Below are 25,451 nucleotides of genomic sequence, written 5' to 3' on the forward strand. Positions count from 1 at the left end.
GATGGCTGGAGGAATGAGTGTAGTAAGCAGCTTCATAGTTTCACAGATTTTATTTTACACCTCCAAACACAAAATGCATTTCCACGACCTGGGACCTTTAAAGAGCAGCACAAAGCTGCTTCCCTGAGCTTTTCTATGACTCCCTAAGTTGGACTAAAGTTGTGTTTCCATCGATGGCATAATCAAACTCATACAGTACGTATGACTGATTTAAATATATTTTAACAGTCTGTGGTGCTATGGACATTCTGTGCTTTGTTATAAAGCAGCGATTTAGATCTTTGAGTCATAGGCTTTATTCTGCAGGTAGCTAAGATTTGTTTTCAAATTAGATAATTAGGACAAACTGCTTGCACTGTTTATTGTGAGTGATCAGGTTGGATTTGTATGTCCAAACACCACCTATCTACTGGCCCAAAAAAATGACATAATTTAATCATCATTTAATAGGATTTACTTTGGACATAAAATGTTTTATTCTGCAAATTTCAAATGAAAAATTCTGCGGTATGGTAATTTTGTAATGTTTCGAAGTTACTACAAATGTTCAATGTGTGTGCCGCTTGTGACGTGACACACACATTGAACTTGAGTTCCTCTACACATGTGGGAAGTGGTGGGATATAGACCAGTCTTTTCACATAACCCCACAGAAAGAAATCACACGGTGTTAGATCAGGTGAGCATGGGGGCTATTTCAATAGCACGGTGTCTCCATCAAATGATTCAAAATGATTACACTTTTTTGAGCAAAAAGAGCAAAGAAATTTTAAACTAATTATTAGGAGATGAAATGATGTAAAATTTGTGGGGGCACCCTGTAGTTTAGCTTCTGTTCTCCAGCACTCTGCTAGCACCAGCATAGATTCTGCTCAGTGCTTTGGTCACTCTGGATTTGATATTTCTGTTATGTATTGCATTGACTGATGCAAAAGACACTTTGAAATCTGATTTGACCAGCCAAAGTGCCCTGACTGATACGCACCTGTAGAAACCCAATTGAAAAAGCATTTCAGACCATCTCGAAATGTGGCTAAGAGCAAATTTGCAAAAATCGCATTTCAGTACCAGCCTGTTGGGCTGGCAGTCTGAAAAAGGGTATAGTTTTCACATATAGCAGCTCATTTAAAAGACAACTGAAGAAAAACCTAAGTTGAATTTATTCCATTCTGTACATTTTCATCAGATTCTGCTGAAGGCTGTGCCATTGTTTCTATATGTACATTATTGGCATTAATAGACTTTACTGATTGACACCCTTTGACAAGTCTTTTTTGATAGACAACAGTAAACACAGAGCCAGAATGCTGTATTTATATATTTTTTTATTAACCTCTTGTGCCAAATTGTACACCATCTCGTATGCTTATACAGTTGTATTGTGTTGTGTGTGAATAGACTTTTTAAAGCAGACACTGTGGTGTGGGAGGGAAAGTACCCTGATTTTAATGCATGTCCCGAGCAAACACATTGAACACACAGAGAGTGGACATAATGTGAAAGAAGACTACACTGTGTTTTAGTGGATTCTTATATAACACACACACACACACACACACACACACACACACTAACAGAAACAAAATGTAATGTTGCTACTCTACAGTGTTAAATGTATTTGGAGTGTGATGTTTTAAAATGCAGAGCAGGTTCCGATGCAGACTCAGTATGAAACATACAGTATATACATATCCAAATATATAAACAGAACAGCTGTCACCAACTTCAATTTTCAAAGCCACTGTTCCACACGGAAGCCCTTGAAAAATATATCAGTTTTATTGTTTCATTGCAGCTACTTCATCGACAGTTCTTGTCAGAGTTGCAGATAGCACATTTTATCACCATTTAAGTATAAAACTATTTATAAATGAGATCAGATGAGCAAAAATTCCTTTGGCCAAACCACAGGTATTAAAATGGAGTCAGAGCAAGCTAAGAAGTTGAAAGTGTTCATCAAATACACATAGGCTTATACACGAAATGTACAACTAAGTCTATAAACTACCCCTAGAAGTTTATTTAATGAGAAATCCAGAGGTACCCTCTTTGGTACCACTTCATAATAACTTACCCTTTATAACTGGGGTATAAGTTCTAACGAAAGAGTCCCTATTCACCATTAATTTACTCTAGAATGCTACATAGCTCAATAATTAGCCATCAATAAGAATAATTTTTTGACTTCGAGCTTAGTAAATGTCTCTTTGGCTAGCCTCTTTTTGTTGCCTTTCTTTCTGCCGGTAGTGGAAGAGGCTGGTTGTGTCGAGTTCACCCGCATAGCGAATAGCCTCAGCAAACAGCTTCACCACCTTGTATGCAAAAAAAATAAATAAATAAATAAACGTGATTTAGAAGTTCATCATTTGAAACCGAGAGTTGCTATGTAAATGTAACCACCTTTCTTCATTGATAGCAGGACATTTACTTACCTGGTAGTTGGTAATGAGGGGAACACCATGGTCAACGGCCATTCTGCGGATCAGGAAGTTGGCCTTCAGGTGGCGAGTGTTGTTATTGGGCAAGTTGACCACCAGGTCAATATGACCCTCACTGATCAGTCTATAAAAACATGCAAAAACAGACATAACAAATTAATAGCATGACATTTAAACTTAAAGCACCTTGTGCCAAATTTTGAATGAAAAAAATATGTAACAGAGGATCCGATTTAGAATCCACACCATAGTACATGGCTCTTTGTAGCTTTTAGCCACTTTCAGTATTTTGGTTCTGCAGTCCACTAACTTGTCTTGATTAATAAGTTTGACAGATAATCGAGATATTGCAACTTCATCAATGTTACACTGGTTCCGAGAAATTTATACTTAAAAACACAAAGACCTCTTTTGACATTCAGTGGAGCATTTAGTCATTATTGGTCTCTGGCTAAATGTGCTCCTGTGACTAGCCAAAACGTTGTACAGAGTGGGAGATGGAGACTGACTCATTGACTGTTTCATGGAGAGATGTTTTGACCACAACTTCTTCACTGCTACTAAATACAGATTGTCCAGCCAGGAGTGAGACAGTCTTCTGAATATGCATGTTACATCTTTTGGTATTGACTCTTAGGCTTTTGCCCCATTGGACCACAGCATAGAAAATGGAACTGGCCACCATAGACTCATAAAACATATGCAGTCTAGTTCCATATACATTGAAGGACTGGACCCTCCACAGGAAACAGAGCTGACCCTGGTTCTTCAAGTAGAGACCTGCAGAGGTTCTGGTCCAGTCTAGTTTTGTATCCAACTGAACTCCCTTGTATCTGTACTCCTGTAACGTTCTTTCCCTTAATGGAAAGAGAAGTAGTTAGAGTCCACCAGTAGATCTTATGTCTAGCTGATGTTGAGCTGTAGATGGTTCAGCTCCACCACCTTCAGGTACTCTAGACGATGCATCTAACAAAACCAGTTCTCACTGGAGAACTTCTGTATGTGACAGGTCTCTATTGTGCCTGTAGTCCAAAGCATAGAGAAAAAAAGTACAAAACAGTCCCTTGTGGTGTTGCGGTACTGCTCACCACTGCATCTGACACCAGAGGAGCTTCAGTCTGCCATCTTTTTCCTAAGCAGGACAGGCTCAATGGTGTTAAAACCTGAGAAATCAATGCAGATTATCCCAGATGAGTGTAGAAACTGTGGCGTATATACATCATGCCATGACCAAAAACCCGTTGGCAGGCAAATTGGAGGAAAAATGGATTTCAGGGCCGGTCTTTCAAAAGCCTTCTTGATGTGTGAGATAGGCGCTACCTGCCTCTTGTCACTGGCAACACTTGGAAGGGGCTTCTTCGGTACATGAACCTGGGAGGAGGTCTTCCATAACACAGGGACATTCTCCAGACATAAGCTCAGGTCATCCCAATCAGTGCAAGCTGCAGTGTAGAATGTCTTCTCAGATCAGTTCTTAACAGTCTTGATGGTGGCAGGTTTACACATGACCAGTGATGTGTACCTGGACCGAAGGTGGGCCAAGTTGTGGTTTAATTTTCCAAACGGCACACAGGTCAATGGGCCTCTAATATTAGCATACAGCAGCTCCTGGTTCCTGTCACTATTACAAGAATGGCCATTCTTGAGTAAATACTATCTTTTACACAATGTATTTTAAATAATAAAATACAAATGTTTATATTGTTCTTGTCGTAGAAATATTCCGTGTGGATTGAAAAAAAAAATATGAACCTCAAGGCTAAGGACATCAAAAAAGCTAAAAAAAAAAAAAAAGTTTGCAAAACTGTAGTCAAATCAATATTGGATGTGTGTGTTAGTTATTTTCATTTATAAAAACACTCAAACATTTTGAGTGCACTATATAAAACATATAACAAGCATGCTGATGTGAACCATGTCTCATAATAAAGAGATTTCAGAAGACTTAGTATTAAGAATTACTGATTTGTATAAAGCTGTAAAAGGCTACAAAGACACTTCAAGCAGTTCAGATATTTATCACTTCACAGTTGGATAAACTGTCTGTAAATAGAGACAATTTAGTACTTTCACCACTTTCTCTACAAGTGGATACCCTGCTAAGATGAGAGAATGCTCAATAAGGTAACAAAGGAATCCCAGAATAAGAGCTAAAGGCTGAAAGAAATCATTCTACAATACAGAAGCTCCTGCTGTCCAAAAAAAACATCACTACATGGTCAAAGTTTGTCAAAAAGCACCTTGACACTCCACTATGCTACTGTAAGACACTCTGTGGACTCATCAAACTTAAGGTTGAATTGTTTGGAACGACTGTGCAGCATCACATGTGGTGTAAAATGGAGCACTGCATACCAACATGAAAACATCAAAGTACAGAAGGGGGAGTATCATGATTTGCTGCCTCTGGGTTGGGCGCAACATCATTGAGACGAAAATTCATTTCTAAGTTTGTCAAGGTGATTTAGGATAATGTCAAAGTGGCTGTCCACTGAAGTTCAGAAGTTGGAGATGACCCAGAAAACTCTAGTAAATCTGCTACAGAATGGCCTCAAACAAGGAAAATCTGACTTTTAGAGTGGCCTCATCAGAACCCACACTTTAACCTAATAGAGGAGAGACTTAATGAGAATTGTTCACTAAAGGCATCTTAAAGTCTAACTTCACCTCCAGCTCTGAGCCTAACTCCATCCATCCTGAAAAATACTAACAAGTGTGCAGTGGTCTGAGAGGGGGCAAGAAGTGCTGCAGAAGGGGGTGAGGATGATCGAATGTGTGAGGGAGGTTGACGATCAGTGAAATTCTGAAGCCAGACAGAATGGAGGGCGACACAGAATCAGACATGAGTGTGGTGAAGGGCCATGGTGATCCTGAGCCCCGCCATTGGCTGAAGCCCCAGTAACCCCTGAAGCTGGAGCTCTTGTGAAACCCAGTGCAACTTCAACTCAGCCAGTGTCAGCTCTTTCCATCTGTTCACATGGCTAATGTGGCTAAAGTTACCATTTGCTTTGATCGTGTGCCCACAGGTCACAGCTCTTAGAAATTGTACTGCTGAAGGACAACCAGAACTGGGGAAAACTTTCAAGATTATTTAAAAAATAAATAAACAGGGACTAGGTGTGTTGCCTTCTGCGTTTCAAAGTAGCCTAAACTCAGCTGATGTCAGCTGTTATCTGTTTGCTTTTCTCTTTCCCTCTGTGCTCCTATATATTATATTTCATTATAGACAAATTTCCAAAAAAGCTGTTCTCGTTTATATATTTTTCTGTTTGTGTTATCAGGTAATGGAAAAAGTATGAAACAGCTACTGAAATGCAGCCTATTAACACAACATGTTAACCAGCAGTAACCACTACTCTGCACCACAAAAGTACTGATTTTATAAGTGTGGCGTCGCCTGAAAAACTCACCATACGTGAGTTTTAAACAACAGCTGTGCTGTGAATTCAGCGATATTTCCACTCCAAATGGATGCTCCGTGAGAAAGCTAGAAGCCACAGAATATCCTGGTCTCACAGTCATTCACAGAGAGGTGTGCCTGTGGTGGGAGATCAAGACTTCATGCTTACAAGACAGCACTGGAGACTCTCTTCCACAGAGAGTGGCTGAGGTTTGTTGAAAAAGTTGCCAGATTTGCTAGATACTTTTCTGAGGGGGAAAAAAAAAGCTGCAAGTCGAAAGTGAAAAGTGGCAGCAGTGGCAAAGTTAGCAACAATGCTGGATTCACAGATTCCCACTCAAAGACGGAGGCTGGGGAAGGCAGGCTGCCCGCCTCTGATTTAGAGGACATCACTATTCTGTTTATATGAATTTCATGACATAAGAAATTCCAAATGGGTGACATGTGAGCATGGGGCTTTCAAGGTTTAGGATCAAACAGTAGATGTTGTGTTTAGCCATTTTCAAACCATAAAATGCAGATTTATTTTTAAAAAAATTGATATAGATTTTAATATTACAGTGGCATCTTGGCAGGTTTCAGTCACAGTACATCATTTTCATTTAGTTTACAGTTTAAGCAACACATGGAAGTGTGCAGTACCTCTTACTATTTTTGAGGTAAAGCAGCTCCGTAAGTAAGAAAGGTTCAAAATTCCCCCTGAAGTTGTGCAGTCTGATCCACACCTTATGGAAATGCTGATTTGAGGTTATTGCTGCCAATGGAGGTTCCGAAAGTTATTAAATCCAAGGGGTCACTTTTTCCACAAGCACTGCAAATTTGCAATGGATGTGTTCAGAAAGAACAAATACATTATAATTCTGTGTTATTAACTTAAATCCACTGTGTTTCTGTATACTTCTGACTTAGCTGAAGATTAGATCAAATTTTGCGATCTTATTGCACAAAAACAGGGTTCACCTCTCTTTTCTCTCTCTCCCATATACTTATAAACACAGAGTAAGAGAGGAGGTCCAGCTTCTATTGCTATTTTCATTTGAAGGCCTTTGACAGACTGCATAGAAATAGGGATGAATTCTCACTGAAAATATGGCAGACAGTGACAACAGAGGTCATGCTCTTCTCCATAAAGAACTGACCTCTGTGCAGCCTCACACAGCTGATGCCGGCCAGTCTTATGTGCATGTGTGTGTGTGTGTGACTTTATTGTTTTGGTCCAAGACTATTAAATTGCTTTTATATCCTCTTCTTCACCAGCTCATTTCCAAACATATGGTCCAGATGGCTTCACTGTTGCATGATTATGACTTGCTTGTGGAATCATTACCTGGAAATTGCAGTCACAGTCACCGTGCTGCTATTATTCTACGTAGGCAGAACCTTCGGAAAAGGTTGTAGTACTAACAACTGAACAAATTCACAACTAAGTGGGGATTTGGGTCAAAAACAGCCTTGTGTTAAAGCAGTGGAAGGAGCTACATCAGTGGAGAGATCTTTCCTGAGGAGTGAGAAATTTAAAGGTGTTATACAGGACTTTTAGACACCTGAACGATGCAGGACAGTTTTTCATACTCAGTGAAAAAACAGCATTCGTGTAACAAACACGTGTTGAAGGTTGAGTTTGTTTCAGCCAGTTGTGTGTTTAGCTAGTATTCCCCAGTGTGTAGATGGTCTGGCTCTGTTCAAAAGAATGTAAAGGCTGCATTTATGTTATAGGCTGGAGTTGGGAGTGCAACACTACATGTATGTCTTCCAAACCATTCGAAGCATGACGCTCAGCAGGGAATGAGACTTTCTTGGTTTAGTGCGGTCTGTGATCCAAACTGTTACTGTTAGAAGTTTATTTATGTCGGCATACTTGTACTCCCAGAACGAAATTTCTGGAGAGCGAGTTGTACCTTGAATGTTTTGGCAGTGCACCAGTTGTTGTGCATCAGCTAGAACTAGCAGGTCTCGTGTTGAAAGCTGTGCAGACACTGTGTGGTTAAAACAAACATGTACAGCGTTTTAGCTCACATTTCACATTTTAATTGGCGTTCCTGCTTGGCCAGAAGCTGTGACTTCACTGCTCGCTCTGTACAAACTGCCACCATGTAGTATTGGAACTGGACTGTCCAGTGACAATTAAAAATAAAGCTTATTTAGGCAAGATAGCTGCGCTGTGAGTGTAGACAGTGATGTGTCAATGTTGCCATCAGTCCAACAACCGGTGATAGATTTAGTCTGACACTATTCGAAAGAATCTGATGGTGTCTGATTAGTGTTTCTCGTGCATTGACTAATTTGTGGTGGTCTGCCACTTATTGATATCTTTTTTTTTCCCGCAATTTAAAAGGGTAAAATCTTATTTTGTTGTCAGGTTGAGCTGGGCTCTCTCTCCCTCAAACACAAGGGTTGTCCATACCAGTGAACAGCACCCTCTTTGCACACACTGACTTAAAACATGCACGGCAGGAACAATTCTCATGGGCTTTTCCCTGCAGAACAGAATCATATTTCACGACTGGTTAGTATCATGAACACTTCTGTACAAATTTGTGCGAAATTTAGTGTTTGTGGTGTTCTTAATACAACTTTGGTAATCTTGAAGACTTAACTCCTCAATTAAGTTATTATAGGCATATAAGGATGCCAGCGTTCATTCATTTATTCATTTTCAGTGCTTCATATCAGCAGTTCCCAACTGTTGCAGAGGGATCTCTTGTGTTAGACTTAGAGTTCTAACTGTAACTGGCTCACAGTTGCTAATGAGAGACTAATGTCTGGACCGATGACTCTATCTGTTACTGTAGGAACTATAGCCAAGTAGACAATTTTCAATGTTTTCATGTTTTAAAAAACAATGACAAAAATGTTTATTTAAGCTTTTTTTTCCACCACTGTGCTAAAGGTGTACCAAAGGGTGACTCCAAAACAGTGAACTTGCTATACAGTTAAATCCTTCCCTAAACAGCCGAAAGCAAGTGTTCAATGGCTTAAAACCTAAAGTTAATTTCAACAGTAACTAGAAGAAATGCAGTCAACTTCATTTTAAATTCAGTGAGTTTAAATGACAATTAAAGATGTCCTAGATTTTTATTAAGACAAAAATAGTACTAGTTATACTTTTGCTTTATTGTTGGTCATGGCTCCAATTTTGATTTCCCCAAACTTGTCTTTACATTGGTTTGATATAAAAACATTCCTCACCCTCCTTATTCAAGCTTTATTCTGGTCAGTGCAATGTCTCAGGACTTCAGAGTCTGCTAGATCTTCTTTGATCTTGTCCACATCTTACAGTGATAATGAAGGGGCTATGGCTTTAGATCCTAAGGCTGAATCCTGTGCTAATTGGATATCCCAATTTGAATCTAATGAATCACAATTTATGTATTAGTTACTCAGTTTCTCAGGAAACCATAAGCGAGTCTTGGCTTCAAAGTTTAGGCTTTAAGTTTTATACTGGCTTTTTCCATAAATTTGTCAAAAGAATTAAACATCAGTTTAGTGCTCTAAATGAACATTTCCCAACCTTTGAATACTGGGCAAGCTGGAGTCTCCTCCCGTCTCAGTGGGCCAAGCTACTGGGATGGCAGGTACATCATTGGCACACAACCAAGCAGAAGTGGCTTCAGTAGCATAGAGCTGGAAGACAGATATACAACACATACAGGATGTAAAAAAAAAAAACCAAAAAAACAAAGTTAAAGTGTTTCTAAGTCTTTTAAATAAGGGAGAAATCGTGAAGCACCATCAAACTTGTCTCCAAAAAAATCCTAAAGAAATATGTGTCTGACTTTCAATGACATGTCTAGTCTGTAGTGTTTGAAATTTTCAGCACTCACCTTGAAGCCTTCTTCTTTCAGCTGGTGTGCTGTAGCCAGGAAATTGGGTCGGAACGAATGCTGCAAGGAAGGGAGACGGACAGATTTTTGAAAAAAAAAAAACTAATAATAAAAATGACATAAGAATATTATTTTAAAAAAACAGAAGGAGTGCTTTCATGCAGATTTCTCTCTTCATCCATCATGGTTTATGGAAATTGTTGGAGACAAAGTGCATAATGTGCTGTTTACGATTGAGAGGTTGTTGAAAATTTCTTCATATCATGGTCCCCCTTTCAAATCAAAGTCATACCGAGTATTCATAGTGCTTGAGCATAAATGTAATTAGACGATAGATGTGTAACTGTTTGAAAACACAGAAAAACATAAAGTCACATGAAGGTTGTTCCTAATTTGACAACATCAGTATGTCCTCTGTTGGGCATAAAAATATGTCCAAGTGCTAAGACAGTGGTCTCAGGAAAATATTCAGACTCCATATGTTTTTTCTTTCATTGTGGTGACACAACAACAAAATATTGTAGCATGATGTTTATTTTTGTCCAAACTGCAATGACAGGTAGTGTGAAGAAAGAAACTGATTGCAGTATCTACACAAACTAATCAATACTTTCCCAGAGTCTGAGGAATAGAGTGTGTGAGGAATGTTGAGGTGCAGTGTTTTTTTTTTTTTAAGTGCAACAGTCTATTTGCTTTCTCGTTCTGTTTTGCCATCTGTCTTTTGGTCACAGTCAGCCAATGAAAGAGTTCTCAGACAGTATGTGCATTTGCTATGACAACAAACACTGACTGTGTTACATCCTATTATTTTTTTCCAAGCATACCAGGAACTCCAGTTGTGTTTTTTTTTTTTTTTTTAAACTTAGATCCCACTCAAAAAAATCCGATCAGTTATTAGTCTAAATGAGACCAATAGAGAAGTCTTGGTTGATCTTCCTTTGTGTTTTTCCATTGACTGACTACATTTACATTTCTATATATTGCTTTATCACTTCATATATAATACAAGAAAATAGCTGGATTCATTGCATTTGGATGGGAATTCAGAGTTTGGTGCCAACTACAGTTTTTCGAGAGTGTAATTTCATTCACTATATCATAATTATCTTATTTTTTTATCCTTCACATTAGTTAGTTGTAGGTTATAACTGTGACATTTAGTTGGCACCACTGATATAGAAAAAGAAAACAGGGTCATATTCTGTAGAACGCAGCATGTCTAACCACAGCAACTTGTCTTGCTGCTTAAGTTTTAATATATACTGTTCAAAACTAATAATTTGGACTTGAAGACATGGAGAGGAGTCTACTACAGGGACTGTACTAATAGGATTATGACTTTGCTGTATATCGTCTTTTGTATCCTACCACTAGCTCTGCACAACTGCACCGAAACAGTTTGTCAAATTCAGACTTGCTTATTTGTGGCCAACTATGTGGTACAAATTGATGAGGAGCACAGGTGAAAAGCAATCTCCCAGGCTCTCTGAGATTTTAAGTGAGGTTCAGTCAGTGGCAGCCTTTTACTTGGCCATCCAAGGGCTTTGGAAATTGACCCTGAAGCCACTCGTGACATTAGAGCACTGTGTGCCAAGGTCACATTATTTAAAATTATTTCTGCTTTCTATGATTTCAGGATTTTGACTTATTTTCAGGTGCTAGTGTGACTGTATTATAATATCAATTACATGATTAGTGCTGTTACTGTTGTTATTATTTTCGGGTCATTATAAGCCTTTACTATCGAGGTAAAAGAAGAGAGATGACACGAAACAAGGGACAGAGATGGGGAATTACATGAAACACAGGTCCCCAGCCTGCCCTGAAACTAGTCTTTCAGTGTTATCGGGTCCCTAACGAGTGACTTGTGTAAATCAGGCTGTGGTGGTTTGATGACTGCACTGTCAGAACGCATGTATTTGTTTTGATTAGATTGTACAGATATGTGCTAATCCCTGTATATAGTTAGGGCCATCATTACACTATATCGGTGTAATTATATATATATTCATTGTGTGTGTGTGTGTGTGTGTGTGTGTGTGTGTGTGTGTGTGTGTGTGTAATCTGTTTATTTACACAATCTATGTATATGCACAACACACTGTGCAAAAGATGAAGGACTCTTTCTATTTCAGAAGATAAGGTCTGAAGAATTTCAATTATTGTCACACGTTTCACAAAAACAACACAGCCATATTGTAAAGGAAGAATTAAAAATCATTTTGTAATGCATCTGCGTTGTTAGACATTAGTTTCAAGTGACCCACTTAATGTATTCTACCACACACACTGAAAGTGCTGAGAACTACTTTGTGAGTTTTTGCTGCTGATTTGCAACTGATTTTGCTCAAACTTGGTGCCCTTCAGCTTCGTAAACAGTAAGCTTGCTAAAATTAATGCTGTCTCACCAAAGGCATTGTGGTATGGTTTGATCGTCTTTGTATACTCTGCAGTCTACATTACTAAGCCTCATATAACGTACAGGTTTCTAATTTGGTGGACAATTTTGGCACGCAGCTGGAGACTTTGTATGAAGAAATCTGGTGCAGACAGAGACTGATCAAGAGATAGAAACAAGTGTTAAGACTAGCTGTGTCCTAGTACCGCATGTGAACATCAAAGTATACAGTATATATACTGTTCTTCATAGCATTTAGTTTTTTTGTCAGTTTGCATCTATGTAAGAAATTAACCCACACCAGTAATATGCATTCATAACACCAGCACACCCTATTTTCAACGCTGATGTGTGTCACCTTTTTAGAAAAGCCAGTTTGTCACAGTTGCTGCACAGAATGCCACAAGAATAAATTAACTTGCATGAAATGCGTCAAAGCGACTAATGTATGTTGCACTAAAAGAATACATCAAGAAATATTTTCCCCGGTTTGGTCTCAAGTATAACAGTTCAGCAAAGACGAGATTAAACCACAGTCTTGACTCATTAATACTTTTTAAGCTGATGTAGTTACTCATTAGCAAACAGTTGCTGACACTGATTAGCTACAACATCAAAACTGACAGGTGAGAGATGAAGTGAACAACATTGATCATTTCATTACAGTGCAATGTTTTGCTGGGAAACCTTGGATCCTGGCATTCGTGTGAATGCCACTTTGACATTCTTACCACCAACCTAAACATTGTTAGAGACCAAGCAAATCCTTTCATGACAACTGCAGTCTCCTAAACCAGGAGGACAATGCATCCTTCCACACCACATAGACTGACCAGTAGCAACTTGAGAAACATGACAGAGCCCGAGGTGCTGACCCACCAGCCAAACTCCTCAGATCGCAATCTGATCGAGCATCGATGGAATGCTCCAGAACAAACAGGACCTGTAGGCAAACCACAGGAGGGTAAGGATCCCCTCCCTATGTCCCAGTGTCAGACACCCCAGGACAACCAAAGATGTCCTGGGTCCATGCCTTGATGATCAGCTGTCTGGGTGGCACAGTATTAGACAAGTGGTGGCTGTGGCTGATAGGTGTATGTCTTCAAAGTAATCAAAATTATTTAACTATGAATAGATTTCAGCCTGTCTTAAACATTTACAAATAGTACAATGAAAGAAATATACCTGCACAATATGAAAAGCTAGCTGCATCTTTGAAAATGTCATTTAACAATCAATTGAAAACTGTGAGACAGGAGAAATATCTAATTTGCCAGTAGCTACTTTTATTTGGCTTTTTTTCTAAACTGACTTGTTATTATTTGACTATACTAAGTAGAACTACTTCTACTGCAGTCTGCAACCCTGCAAAAAATGCATTTGGGCCTTGTTATCTTAGCTGCCTTGGCTGACGAAGCTATTGCTGTAGTAGTAAGCTAACCTAAGCTGCTTACCTTAGAGTGGACAAACTATCCTTGCAAATTAGCTATTTTTGTCCCTTTGCTGACAGAAAAGTAAAAAAAAAAAAAAAAAAGACCCTGAGTTTGATGAGCAATCCTATTAACTCTCTGCTTAGCTATGACTGGACAGTCAAATAGTCAAAATCGATACAGAGAAAAGAGTAAATACAACGCCTGCTGCAAACAACGTAACTTTCCTAATACAGGTCAATCATATTAAAAGAAAATATAGAATCATCATCAGTAATCGATAAGCCTTTAAAATGAAATATTGGCACTAAATTAAACAGTGACAGAAGCTTGTCAGACTAAAAGTTTACGGTTCTGTTTGGAAAAAACATTACACAAAAATAAATGCAGTATTTTACATGTAAGCTAAAGAAGCTATGTAAGCCGGTGTTCTTAATTTGCTTAGTGATTGTAGACATTTTAAAAGCATTGTATTTTATGTCTTGTCATGACAAGAGTAGGCATAATATGTTGATTCCACTACAGGAGAAACTTGATGTTCTCTACAACTAGGTGAACAAGAATATATCAGTATTGGCCAAAATGATTCAGAAATTATCAGTATGTTGGCAAAAATCCAACGTTTGTCTTTATCAGATTGCTTCTAAACTACATAGCTCTATGTCTGATAACATATTAGTCAAATATGTGTATTATCAGTACAATATTCATTAAAAAAATCACATCATGGAAGCAAACAAGTGTCCATATAAATACGACATGACAGTGTTGCATGTGTGAAATGGTGAAATACTGTATATCGCCTTCACACTCGAAGTCCTTTTCACCAGACTGCCTCACAAGCTCTCACAATGAATTAGACAGCTTCCATCCCCTTCCCACAATCTTTCTTAAAAGCATTAGTAGTAAAACTCATCCATGTTTCTGCATGTTGTAGAGCCGTTGGCATAAAGTGTTGCTGCTTGACAGCCACGTTAAAGTGCGTATGTGACCCCAGGCACTTGCTTTGAAGTGGACTGGTCCCCAAGAGCACCAATTACACAGCTAGCGTTGTGAGTGCTTTGTTAAAGCTGCATTAGTCAAACTTGCAGTTTGGCCACTCAGGGCAGCAGCAAGACTTAATTACCAGAAATCATGTAATGTAGTGTCATAAAACAGCACAGTGCTAAAGCTTACATTTTGTTCATTTCTGTGACTGGGGATTGTAGAGGGAGGAGATGTGTTTTGCAGCAACTTTACCCAGCGGTGGTGATTCAAGACTTCTTTCAGCAGAGCACTTGGTTAACAACAAAAATGTTTCGGTGCATTACTAGTGTGAGTGTTTTGTCTGCTGTAGCTCTTGTTCATTCTGATGTAACAGCAGCAGGTCCACTAGCGTGAGGGGCATCATCGGTTCTGTAAACGGTATTTCAACCTTGCTTGGTCATTCACACATTGTCACTTGAGAGATGATCACAGTTTTTAGTCACATGAGATTTGTTAGAGTTGCATGAATTGAGGTGCAATTTGGTGTGAAACTAACTGACGGGTGCCAGCCTGGCATTGTAAGAAGCTGATAGCCTAAAAGATTTGGACCACCTGTTCAATAGGCACCTCGCATTTGATGTCTTGTGGGCAGGAGGCACCAAAAGGAAACAGAAACAGGAGGCAAGTGGACCTCCAGATGGCTGTAGTCTTACTTGAATCCCAATCAGGATGCCCTTCTGCGGTAGCTTAAAGCCTGTGGAGAGCATAGCCTTCAGGAAGGCTGAATAAATGTTTGGTCCAAAACAAGCAACCTGCAATCAAACACAAATAAATGGACACACATTTAGAAACTGTTTATACTAATTCTCTGAATCAGAAACTATGCTTTTCTACACAAAAGAATAACAATAGAACAGGGTTGTATATTTGCAAGGGGCTCACTTCTCCAGTTGAAGCCATCTCACAGCGGAGCACGGGGTCTGCATCCCTCAGTCGTGGCCAGGAGAACATAGGCGCCTGGTGAAACAAAGGAAGAGGGAAGGATGTGTTTAGACAAGTGTTTGAGGGACCATGTTGCCACTACACTATTTAAACTCCCTCATTTCTTTTGAAATGTCTCCTTGTTTAGTTGTACCCAGCAGGTGTTAGTAAACGCACATTAGTTGGTCAATGGGATCAGTTTACCAAAGTGGCAGCATGGTAAACTATTAACCGTTTAAATACAAACGCCTGCTGACCGATCTGGGTAAAAGTCAGCGTGGAAGTATTATAAATTAATTCATGCTGCAAAGATAGCTGCTGTCAAAATACAGTAATTTCCAACATAAATGGTATGTATCATGCATTATGTTAACAGTCCACTTGAATCATTTCAGATTTCATTACACTGTTGCCACCTAGAGATGAAAGAAAGTTTGTATTTTCGTGAAGAGTTGAAGCAGCTGAACCAACCATGAGGCAGCTCTATATGTTCATCTAATGAGGAGAATAAATTGCCAATAATATTTGTTCAATTAAACATTTTGTTTCATGCAAGCCATTAACAGAGAAAAGGGAGAGTTAGCAGAGTTAAAGAGATTCAGGTTACATCTGCTGGCTCAGACAGAGTGAAAGAGAAAACTGAAATGAAAGGTGGCTTCTCCAACTTCAGGCCACCAGTCACTTAAACAGACTGTTTGGTATTCGGTCTCTAGCTGAGAATAAGGGAGAAAGAAAAAGGCTGGTCTGAGTGATAGAGCAACAGCAGGGGGAGTCACAAGAGGAGAGGGAACATGAAGGAGACAAGACAATGAAAGAAGAAACACAGGACAGGAGGGGGAAGTAAAGGCAGCTAGAAGAGAGAAAAATAATGCGAGAGAGAATAAAAGAAAATTAGTGGCATGAGTGAATAAGAAGGAATAAAATAAAAGAATAATTAAAAGGAGAATGAAAAGGCAAGGAAACAAGGGAGGAGAATAAAATGCAAGGAGAGGGAAAGGAGAAGATAAAAATATGAAAATTAAAAGGTGCGACAGGGAGGAGAAAATGACTGAAAGGGGAAAGTGCAGGAGCACGAGCAGAAGACAGTATCTTCTCATTATTTGTATTATAGACAAATTAAGAATAGTAGGGTGCCATGTGGGAAGCCATTCTTATTTCGCTGTTTAACAGCACACAACCCTCCATTACCTTGAAGAGAACGAGAGGTGGTGTGGCGTTGTGTGGTTTATGCGTCCATCCACACAGACACACAGACACACACACACACACACACACACACACACACACACACACACACATAGATGCAAGGGCCACTAGGGGGGGATTCATCCTTGAAGCAGGCTATCTAATCAGTGAATGTAATGTTAGCATACTAATGCAAGACGGGATGAAGAGAAGGGAATGCAGACAGGGAACCGGCATCGCTTATCATGCCTTTGTTCAAAGAGTCAGAGAAAGGCAGGGAAGTACGCAGAGATAAAATGACGGAATGTAACCAAGAAAGAAAATGAAACAGGAAGAGGAACATGTATCAAGAGGGAATAACAATGAGATCGAACTTTTAATGAAGGAGGCAAAAAGAGATGAAAACACAAAAAAAGTGGAAAAAGGCACACTTGCAGGAAAACCTGAGCTGTCGATTTGTACATCATCCAAATGAAGAGGAGTACCCCTAATTTTACCCACCGCACCAACTGCAGAACCAAATATGCAGCAGCTTCTTACTAATAATTACAACTAAGGGGAAAAAATGAAAGCAGAAATATAATTTAAACAGCACAAACAAAAGAGAATGAGTGGGTAGCGGTGAGATGATGGAATCACAAACACCTGTGGAAAGTAAACTGCTCTGACTTTGAGAAACTATACACAACACTTAATGCACCCAACTATGAAAAAGCAGGCTCAATTATATTAGTTTGTCCTTCAACTGAGATGGTGCGTTTTTGGGACAAAATACATACAACTGTCACAATAATCAAGCCTCTCCAATCACAGCTTACTACCAGCACACATAAACACTATTTCCTTATGTCCATGTCCCACACTGACCGCCCACTCCTAAAAAACAGAACTGTGAGGCTCTACAACATGAACAATGTTATCTTGGGGCGGCAGCTGAGCTCCAGTGGAGAAGGAAATGAATATAGTTAGACATTTTCGCATGACATTGTTGTTCAATGTGGGCCTTGTTGGCACCTGTATAAATGTGTTTGTATACACAGCTGAATGGAAATTAACAGTTACATTTGCACTGATAAAGTTGTGAATGACAATTGTCATGTTTTTTTTAGTCATGTTGCAAATTATATAATGCATATATTTTGACATTTTACCAAAAAAACAGAAAAGGCTCAGTTTTCTGAAAATTCAGATTAACCCTGTATGCTAAGAGCAGCTAAATGGTTGGTAGCACAGTGTGAAGTTCATACAAGGGTTTTCAACATTACAAAGATATTGCTAATGCTAGGTAGTTGCCAGTGCTTTGGTGTAGATTCAAGCAATCCAACAGTTAGAGGGTAGGATGGCTTGGTTGCTAGCACTAGTGAAATGCTCCTGGTAGGTCAAGGTTGGGCATTACCAAGGTGTTCTGAGAGGCTACTAGAATTACTAGACAGGGGAGTTTACCTACGATGCCACTTATCAAGTACTTATAACTCAGTCTTGAATTCCTTCCCCAGATAACTTCATCACCATAAACGCCTTGTTTCATCATTCTACAGGCATTTTCACAATTATTCACATCTTGAGGCAAGTGGGTCTGTTAGCAGGCAATGAGCAATGTGATTTAACAGTGAGAACAAGTATCTGCAACTCCCAATTAGTGAGCTACACCAGAGGAAGCATCTTGGATGAGAAGGAATATGTCTTCAAGAGCCAAAAATAGCTCCAGTTGTCCTCTATTGAAACACTTAAGATTACCATGAACTGCATGAGCAGGCATCAACGCAGACATTTTACTGGGGGGAGTTTCATTAGCACTATTAGGGTGTTCAATATTGTTGCTAGAGAAGTTAGGGTTGTTGCTCTGGTGATTCCAAGTGGGTTCTAGGGTGCTCAGTGAGTGTGAAACTGTCACAGAAGTACTATTAGTGTTATTAGTAGGTGCAGAAGTAGTCACGTTGTTCTGGTGATAACCCATGACATCTTGAAAGTAGGCTGCACATTGGCTACAACACACTGATACCTCTGATTCTGTTACTGTTGTAATTGTTTATGTGAGTTTTCATTGCACTGCTCTTTTGTGTGCACCTGTCCTTTGTGGCTGAGCTGTATTAGCACTGTAGAACAAAGGAGGACATGGGTTTAGCATGCTAACTTGCTAGCGTAATTTTGCTATTCAGCATGCGTACAAGTCTTGTCCAACCCAAACCTTTGTAGACTGACATCGCAGCCCGAGTGCATGAGGGCTCACTGTAATAACTAATAAGGACGGTATCAGCATAATACAAGCATGATCAAACACTTAGATATGCTAGACTAGTGGGATTTTCTAGTCAGAAATTTTCATGCCTTGACATATATTTAATGGTGATCTGATGTACTTATTTGAGCAAGACTTCAGTGCTAAATTCATTCTCATGATCATCTTTGTTGTGTACTGATAATAAACTTGGCCTTCAAGATCAATGTCACAAGCTGGACTCAGACAGTCCAATTGTGAGTACATGTATATTAATAGTAATGTACAGTAATAGTAGTGTTTTTGTGGCCAAGCATTTCATATTAAAAAGTCTTCTTTATGTTTTGTTTTGTAATATTGTGACACCCAACTACATATGGTTCAAAAAATATCACCAGTTGATGCTTGCATTATCATTGACTATGCTAATGTGTGCTCATAGATGGACCCATTTTTTGATCTACTTGTTCAATATTGCAAACGTTAAATCAATGGGATGATGAGAAATAACAGTAAAGACATCAGGCTTTCATTTTTAATAGTCCCTGAGATATTGTCATTCAAACATCAAACATAACCTCAAATTTCATGTGAGAAAAAACTTGCTGAAATTGTGTCGACTGGTAATTAAAAAAAAACCTCAAAGTATTTGATATATCTGTCTAAAATTTCACAGATGCCATTTTAAATATCTGTAGTTTTTGATTTAAAAAAAAAAGTTTCAAGCAATTCAAGGATGGTTGAGCAGAAGGCCTCTGATGATTTTAGATGAACCCTCAGTGAACAAAGTTTTTCAATCTGTCATCCATATATCTGAATGTGGCAGCCAAGTTCTGGCAGCAGAGTGTGACTAGAAAACTAGTTGGGAAAATGGTAGCAGTGAGGAAGCATACTTAAACACACCGACAGTATTTGGCAGAGCGGAGATATGCAATAACCATTATATAAGTTCAATCAACACAGTAAACTCACTGACATTTCAACATGCCTTGGTTCAGGTAACACAGCCGGTATTAATATGCCCTCCACGTAGTAAAGTATTTGAAGAAATGCAAGTCCAATATTGTGTTCCTAGCCTGCATTTTCCTGTTAGGTTACTGAAGAATGTCTGTTTCAGCTGAATGCAATGAATGCCATGGTCAAGGGGACAAAAAAAATTCAGTAGTTGGAAGGTATTTTTCTTAAGCCAGCATCTGAAGAAACATAACCAGCATATCAATTCCCTCCTCCTGAGATGTCATTTTCATGGTCTTTCTCATCTTAGTATCATAAATACAAGTGTGTTATTGTTCCTATGAGTTTATATATGGAGATAGAAATTACACAATAGGGACTTGTTAGTGAAAAGAAACAAACATGGCTTCAAACGAGGGACTGTCAGATCGAGAAAATGAGCGGCAACAGCGAGGCTGTAAGGAGAATAAGACAGATAAATGAAGATGGTCTCTCTGGGTGGCAATGACTTGTGCCTCGTGATGATACAGTGAGGACAGTGAGGATGAAGGCTGAGTGAGAGGATATATTGATCAAACCCGCTTCAGGCTACTTAGGTTGGATAATGGTTTCAAACGCTGCTGTGTTTACAGTGCGAGCTTGATCTTGTGGCCGCAATTATGTGTCTAACAAGAAGAAAGAAATTAGCGCTACTTCGTTAAACAACTTCCATTTACTGTGGCGGGGGTTCTAGCAAGGCCCATGTCAGTCAGGGATGAGGTATAAAGTAAGTCTGTATCATAGACTCCAAGTAAACTCTGGAAGTCTTTTAAGCCTGGCGCCTGGAGAATTCAGAGCTCTGATTAATATTCCTCACCACTGTGCAGACCAGAAATTGAAAACTTTAGGTGGCAGGGAAGAGTGGGGGATTATACCTGCGTGATTGGTTTCAAACTACAACCATTGTTACAGCAGCTCTGTTGTAATTAGAGAGAGAAATTACTTTGGAAAAAATAGCTTTGGAACAGCTGGCGACACGTAAACTCTCATACCCAATCTAAGAAGTAAGCCTCCCAGTCGGTATGAGAAAACTACCTACTACTCCCCGTCATCATGCCTAGGTGGAGGGATAGAGCAGTAATTGCTGTCTTTGTTATGCGATCCAATGGAAGTGGTATTTGTGGAACCTGCAGTACCTATTAAGATATCATACATGTAGGGCTTTTAACATATGAATTCATTTTCCAGCCATGCTACATAATACACTAGCCTGTAAGAAGTTAAGAGATAGTTATTAGAGACCTTTATGAAAAGCTCTTTTACATGAAAAGAAGAATCACTTTTAAACTCACGGTTGTGTTTGTGGTTTTGGGAGGAGTACAGAACACTGCTAGAGAGATGACAAATGCAACAACTTGCTTCAGAAACCCGAAGCTCTGCGGCACTTGCGCCCTTTTGGAATCAACTTGAGCTGCAGGGACATTTGACGAGTACTTACAGCTAATTGTAGCCCTGGAGTTTACTACAAAAGCAGAGTGGCTGAAAACATGGCCACTTGACTCATTATCGGGACACTTGCTGACCAGCTGTGACTTTGGCTGACCAAAGGAGCATTTAGCACTTGTACTGACCAGAGCGGCACTTGGGGAGCATTTTGGCTGACCACAGGTGCTCCTATGTGGCCTTTGGTTAGATCAGAGGGGCACTTGAGCTGGTCAAGTGTCTGTCTAGTGTGAGAAAAAGGCAACGTTGAACTGTAACTTTCTAAAAATCTGACTTGAACCTCGAGTGTATATGTATAAATGCAGGAATAAGATATTTCAGTGCCATCAGTGATATCCTTTGGAATGAGTATTGTGCTTTTATGTCTGTTAACAATGTTTACTTTCTGGGACTGTTTTGGCTCAGATGCCGCCTTTTAGTCGGCATCTCAACTTTTCAGTGATTCAATCAGGTCAATCAGTCACTGCATCACAGTAACCTTTCTGCTAACTTTCCTCTTACTTATAACTGCATTAAAGTCCTGAATGCCCTGGTACCAAACCATTTTCACAGCAAACTGCAGAGTGAGCTTGTGTTGGCGGCATGAGTCAGAAAAGTACTTGCAAACTTTTAATGCTTTCAATTTCTGATTCGTCTGTTTGTCTATACTCCCATTCATTCACTCTGTGTTCTATATGAAAAACAGCATTAAAATAAAACAAATCAAGATTGAAAAAAAGCAAGCCTGTCACATATTTTCCAGCTATATAGTGTTACTGTCATTTCTCTGCCTACCTTGATTCCGACGTAGTCTACCGGAATGATCGGCTTCTCCAGCGAGGGCAGGCTGGCCTCATCCAAAGGCTCTCCCACCATCACTTTAGTTGCCACATTGATAAAGTCCACGCCGATTGTTTTTGATACGAAAGGAAAGGAGCGCGACGCCCGCAGATTACACTCTATCACCTAGAAGGTTACACAACACAAATATTAAGGTAAAATACACCCATTCTTTTAGACAACATTATTTAAATAAAGAATAATCAGACTGAGTGGGCATGTCTACAATCAGTACAGATATAGACACTTAGTGCACATACCTGCATTATCAATGTATAAACACACTGTGGATGGAACATCAAAACTGAAGGCAACATTCATCATTAAATCCATCCAGCTTTGCAAATGATTCTGAACACAAGGTGATTTCAGTTTTTGAGTGAATTGCATTTGCTGCATCCAGGTGTGAAAATGTCAATCTGTCATTTAGTCATACCCAGAGAAATATTACCTACCATGACATCATTGCCTTTAACCAGAAATTGAGTGTTAAAGGGCCCCGAAATTTCAAATGCTTGTGCAATTTTCCGGGTGGCAATTTTAACCTGAAAGCAATGGGAAAAGAACACACAGTTGGAATAAATATGAGGCAGTCTTAAACAGTTTCATACCATAAAATCTCTGCACACACAAATGGAGAACATCTTTTCTAATTTATGTTGTGAATGCACACAGCGTTTAAGTTAAACAGCTTGTTTCACCTAGAATATCAATTGGGTCTTTAAAAAAAGGCAGTACAATTGAGACAGTTTAAATTACTAAGAGTGCTTGACATTCTGCTAATTTAAACACCTTCTGTCCTCGCTCTTCCATCACCCACAAATTATTCTCCCTTTGCCATCACAGGCATGTTCCAGTACCTTAAATGTGTCACAGAGGAGAGAGGAAACTCCAAAAGGAGCTTTGAGCAGGGAAATGCATGTGTATCCTGTGCAGAAGTTTTTTACCAGGCTAAAAAACCCTTTTGATCAGAACTGGTTTATCAGTTTGTCACTTGATGTGGTTAATCAGGCTGTTGTTGAAACGGATTTACTATAATATTCCATTATTTGTAATACTCAGAAAAACATAAATGGAAGCACCAGCTGTGGCGCTAACATTATGAGATTTACAAGCTGGCAGGGGGAAGAAAATGACCCCAAGGGACTGGAAGCTTATGGAGAGATTAATATGAAAAGTTGGTTTTGTGACCTAAACTGCAGAACTTGGAAAAGTAGTGAGTGGAAAATGTTCATTATCCCACGGAGGATCTCTGCCTGTTAACCCAGAGTGTGTAACTGGCTATTAGCTGTGGTCAGAGAGATGGATTTTATACGGTGCAGGTGAATGATTTTTGCCCTGAAACTGAAGCAATAAACAGCTGTTTTAAGGTAAGACAACCCACAAATGTGTGTTCGCGGCTGTTAAAATAATATTGCTAAGGTTTAGTAGGATCTGTGAATTGTCAGCTACAGTCTAGAAATCGGTGGCAACTGATAGAGGACCAGACTGATTTCTTTGGATGGAAAATGTATCGTGTTGTTACTCAGAATTTTCCAGGGAGAAAAATAGACGGGCATGCAGAGTCTCTTTTTGTGGTCCTGTGGGGCTGATCGATAATACTGATTAAACTGTGTATTGAAACAGTTTGCCAGGAGAGAAGCTTTACCTGTTTACACTGTAGGCAGCTCCAATATGATTTTTTTTTTTTTTTTTGCAATAATGGAGAACATCTGGCAAATACTCAGTGTCTGGTTTATTTGCAGGGAAAAACAGAATTTCCACCCATGCTAATCTCACAAAAACAATAACCAGAATGAGTGTGCCAGTGCCCTGAATTTGTGCAGCAGGCAAACAGAATTTAGTTAGGCTGGTTTTATGTTTTAAACCCATGTTGTCAGTTGATATTTATTTTGGACACAGCTTTTTTTTTCTACTTGAGGTGCTAACTTTATGCAGACTGCGTTGGCATTATCATTGCTACTAGCTGCTGCTTTTCACAGAAATATGTGTTATATTAGCAGCTCAGAGTTGACCCATGTCTAGCAAAGATTTAAACAAAAGTGTGCAGTGCATTAATGTGTGTAGCATACAAATGTACCTACAAACAGTATTTACATAGGTTTCTAGCAAACTGCTTTCCTTCTAAATAGTGAAAATTAGGAAGCAGTTATGCCACTGTGTTGGCGCTCCCCAGCTGTGTACAAGTCTTAGCGTATAAACAGGAAAACCCTTTATGTAAGTACAGTCGCCGTAATCATTATTATTCAGCCTGAGCCTGAAAAGGAGACTCAGAATGACTCCTTCACGAAACATTTAGGCTACAGATTTGATGAAGAGTATTTATTGCCATTTGTATTTATTGCTCCCTCATTTCTGTTTTGATGAAATATTAATAGATTGATAGATTCTGACACTTTGAATCACTCTGCATATGACGTCTTGAAGGAGCATCAATATTTGCGAGATGTTTTCTTTCACTGTAAGCTGACCTCAAAGTCGACTCCACTGACCTTCTCTAGCGCCCCCTGGCTGATGGTCTGGGTTGGCAGCATTAGGGTGGCATCTCCTGAGTGTACCCCAGCGTCTTCCACATGCTCCGTTATGGCGTGGACCAGAACCTGGACAGATATGGGATGATTATGACTCACAGTATTTGCAATCAGGTCACAGCTCTGGGAAGCGACAGAAATGCCTACCGAAGGCAAATCATGTTTTCACAGTCTTAGTCTGTTGAACAAGAGAAAGTTTCAGACTTAGAAGCAGACGGCCTCCAAGCCTGATGTGTTTATACCGACAGTATGTGACAGTGAATAATAGCACACAAAAATGTTGTGTCAACACATGGTTAGGCAGTTCTAAAACAACGCCTGCTGCATTTTTAAAAAACATTCAGTAAGGTCAGTATTTGAAACAAAGTATTTGTTGTCGAGCTCAGTGTGAAACAATGTATGAGGATATGCAGTGTCAAAAGAATAACTTCCAACATTTCGCCCAAAGGAAAGCAGATCTGTATCACCAAGCAACTCTGTGTGAGTGTGTCTGTAAATGAGCCGCTCTATCATTAGCTCATTTAAACTGCTGCTAACCACAGCATTCATTAGCACTCTTCAGATAGAGCCTGTAATTAATACGTATTATCTCTGACTTTTTCACTTTGTCACACATATACCCTCACAGTTAGACGCACGCACACACACAGCCTGGCTACACGTAATGAGGCCTGTTTGGTATTCAATGAAGGGACAGCTTGTTAATGTGATACTGAAGATAAAGGAGGGACTGTATTCAGAGAAGGCAGGGTGAGTAAATCTACCATACAGCCGGATAGCCCACGTTCAAACTGACACCCTTGAAATGACTCTCACAGTCTAAAC

The 25,451-nt window shown here is 39.4% G+C and overlaps 1 protein-coding gene across 2 annotated transcripts in view; it reads right to left on the bottom strand.

Annotated features, from left to right (window-relative positions):
- Positions 1-1,527: 1,527 nt before the first annotated feature.
- cps1 (carbamoyl-phosphate synthase 1, mitochondrial) overlaps positions 1,528-25,451 on the bottom strand; it is an 80,000-nt gene continuing 56,076 nt past the window's right edge. The window contains exons 30-38 of one of the 2 annotated variants that reach the window (XM_055015522.1): positions 24,588-24,695; positions 22,551-22,640; positions 22,051-22,221; positions 15,399-15,473; positions 15,170-15,268; positions 9,663-9,722; positions 9,350-9,462; positions 2,433-2,562; positions 1,528-2,312 (exon numbers count right to left, since the gene is read on the bottom strand). In XM_055015522.1, the coding sequence (XP_054871497.1) occupies positions 2,193-2,312; positions 2,433-2,562; positions 9,350-9,462; positions 9,663-9,722; positions 15,170-15,268; positions 15,399-15,473; positions 22,051-22,221; positions 22,551-22,640; positions 24,588-24,695 (966 nt within the window). In that variant the 3' untranslated portion in view covers positions 1,528-2,192. Of the gene's footprint in view, positions 2,313-2,432; positions 2,563-9,349; positions 9,463-9,662; positions 9,723-15,083; positions 15,269-15,398; positions 15,474-22,050; positions 22,222-22,550; positions 22,641-24,587; positions 24,696-25,451 lie in introns of those variants that run through there. The other variant, XM_055015523.1, reaches the window with a different exon arrangement.

The sequence above is a fragment of the Amphiprion ocellaris genome, chromosome 11 (genome assembly GCF_022539595.1).
Source record: "Amphiprion ocellaris isolate individual 3 ecotype Okinawa chromosome 11, ASM2253959v1, whole genome shotgun sequence".
In the NCBI taxonomy this organism is placed as follows: Eukaryota; Metazoa; Chordata; class Actinopteri; family Pomacentridae; genus Amphiprion; species Amphiprion ocellaris.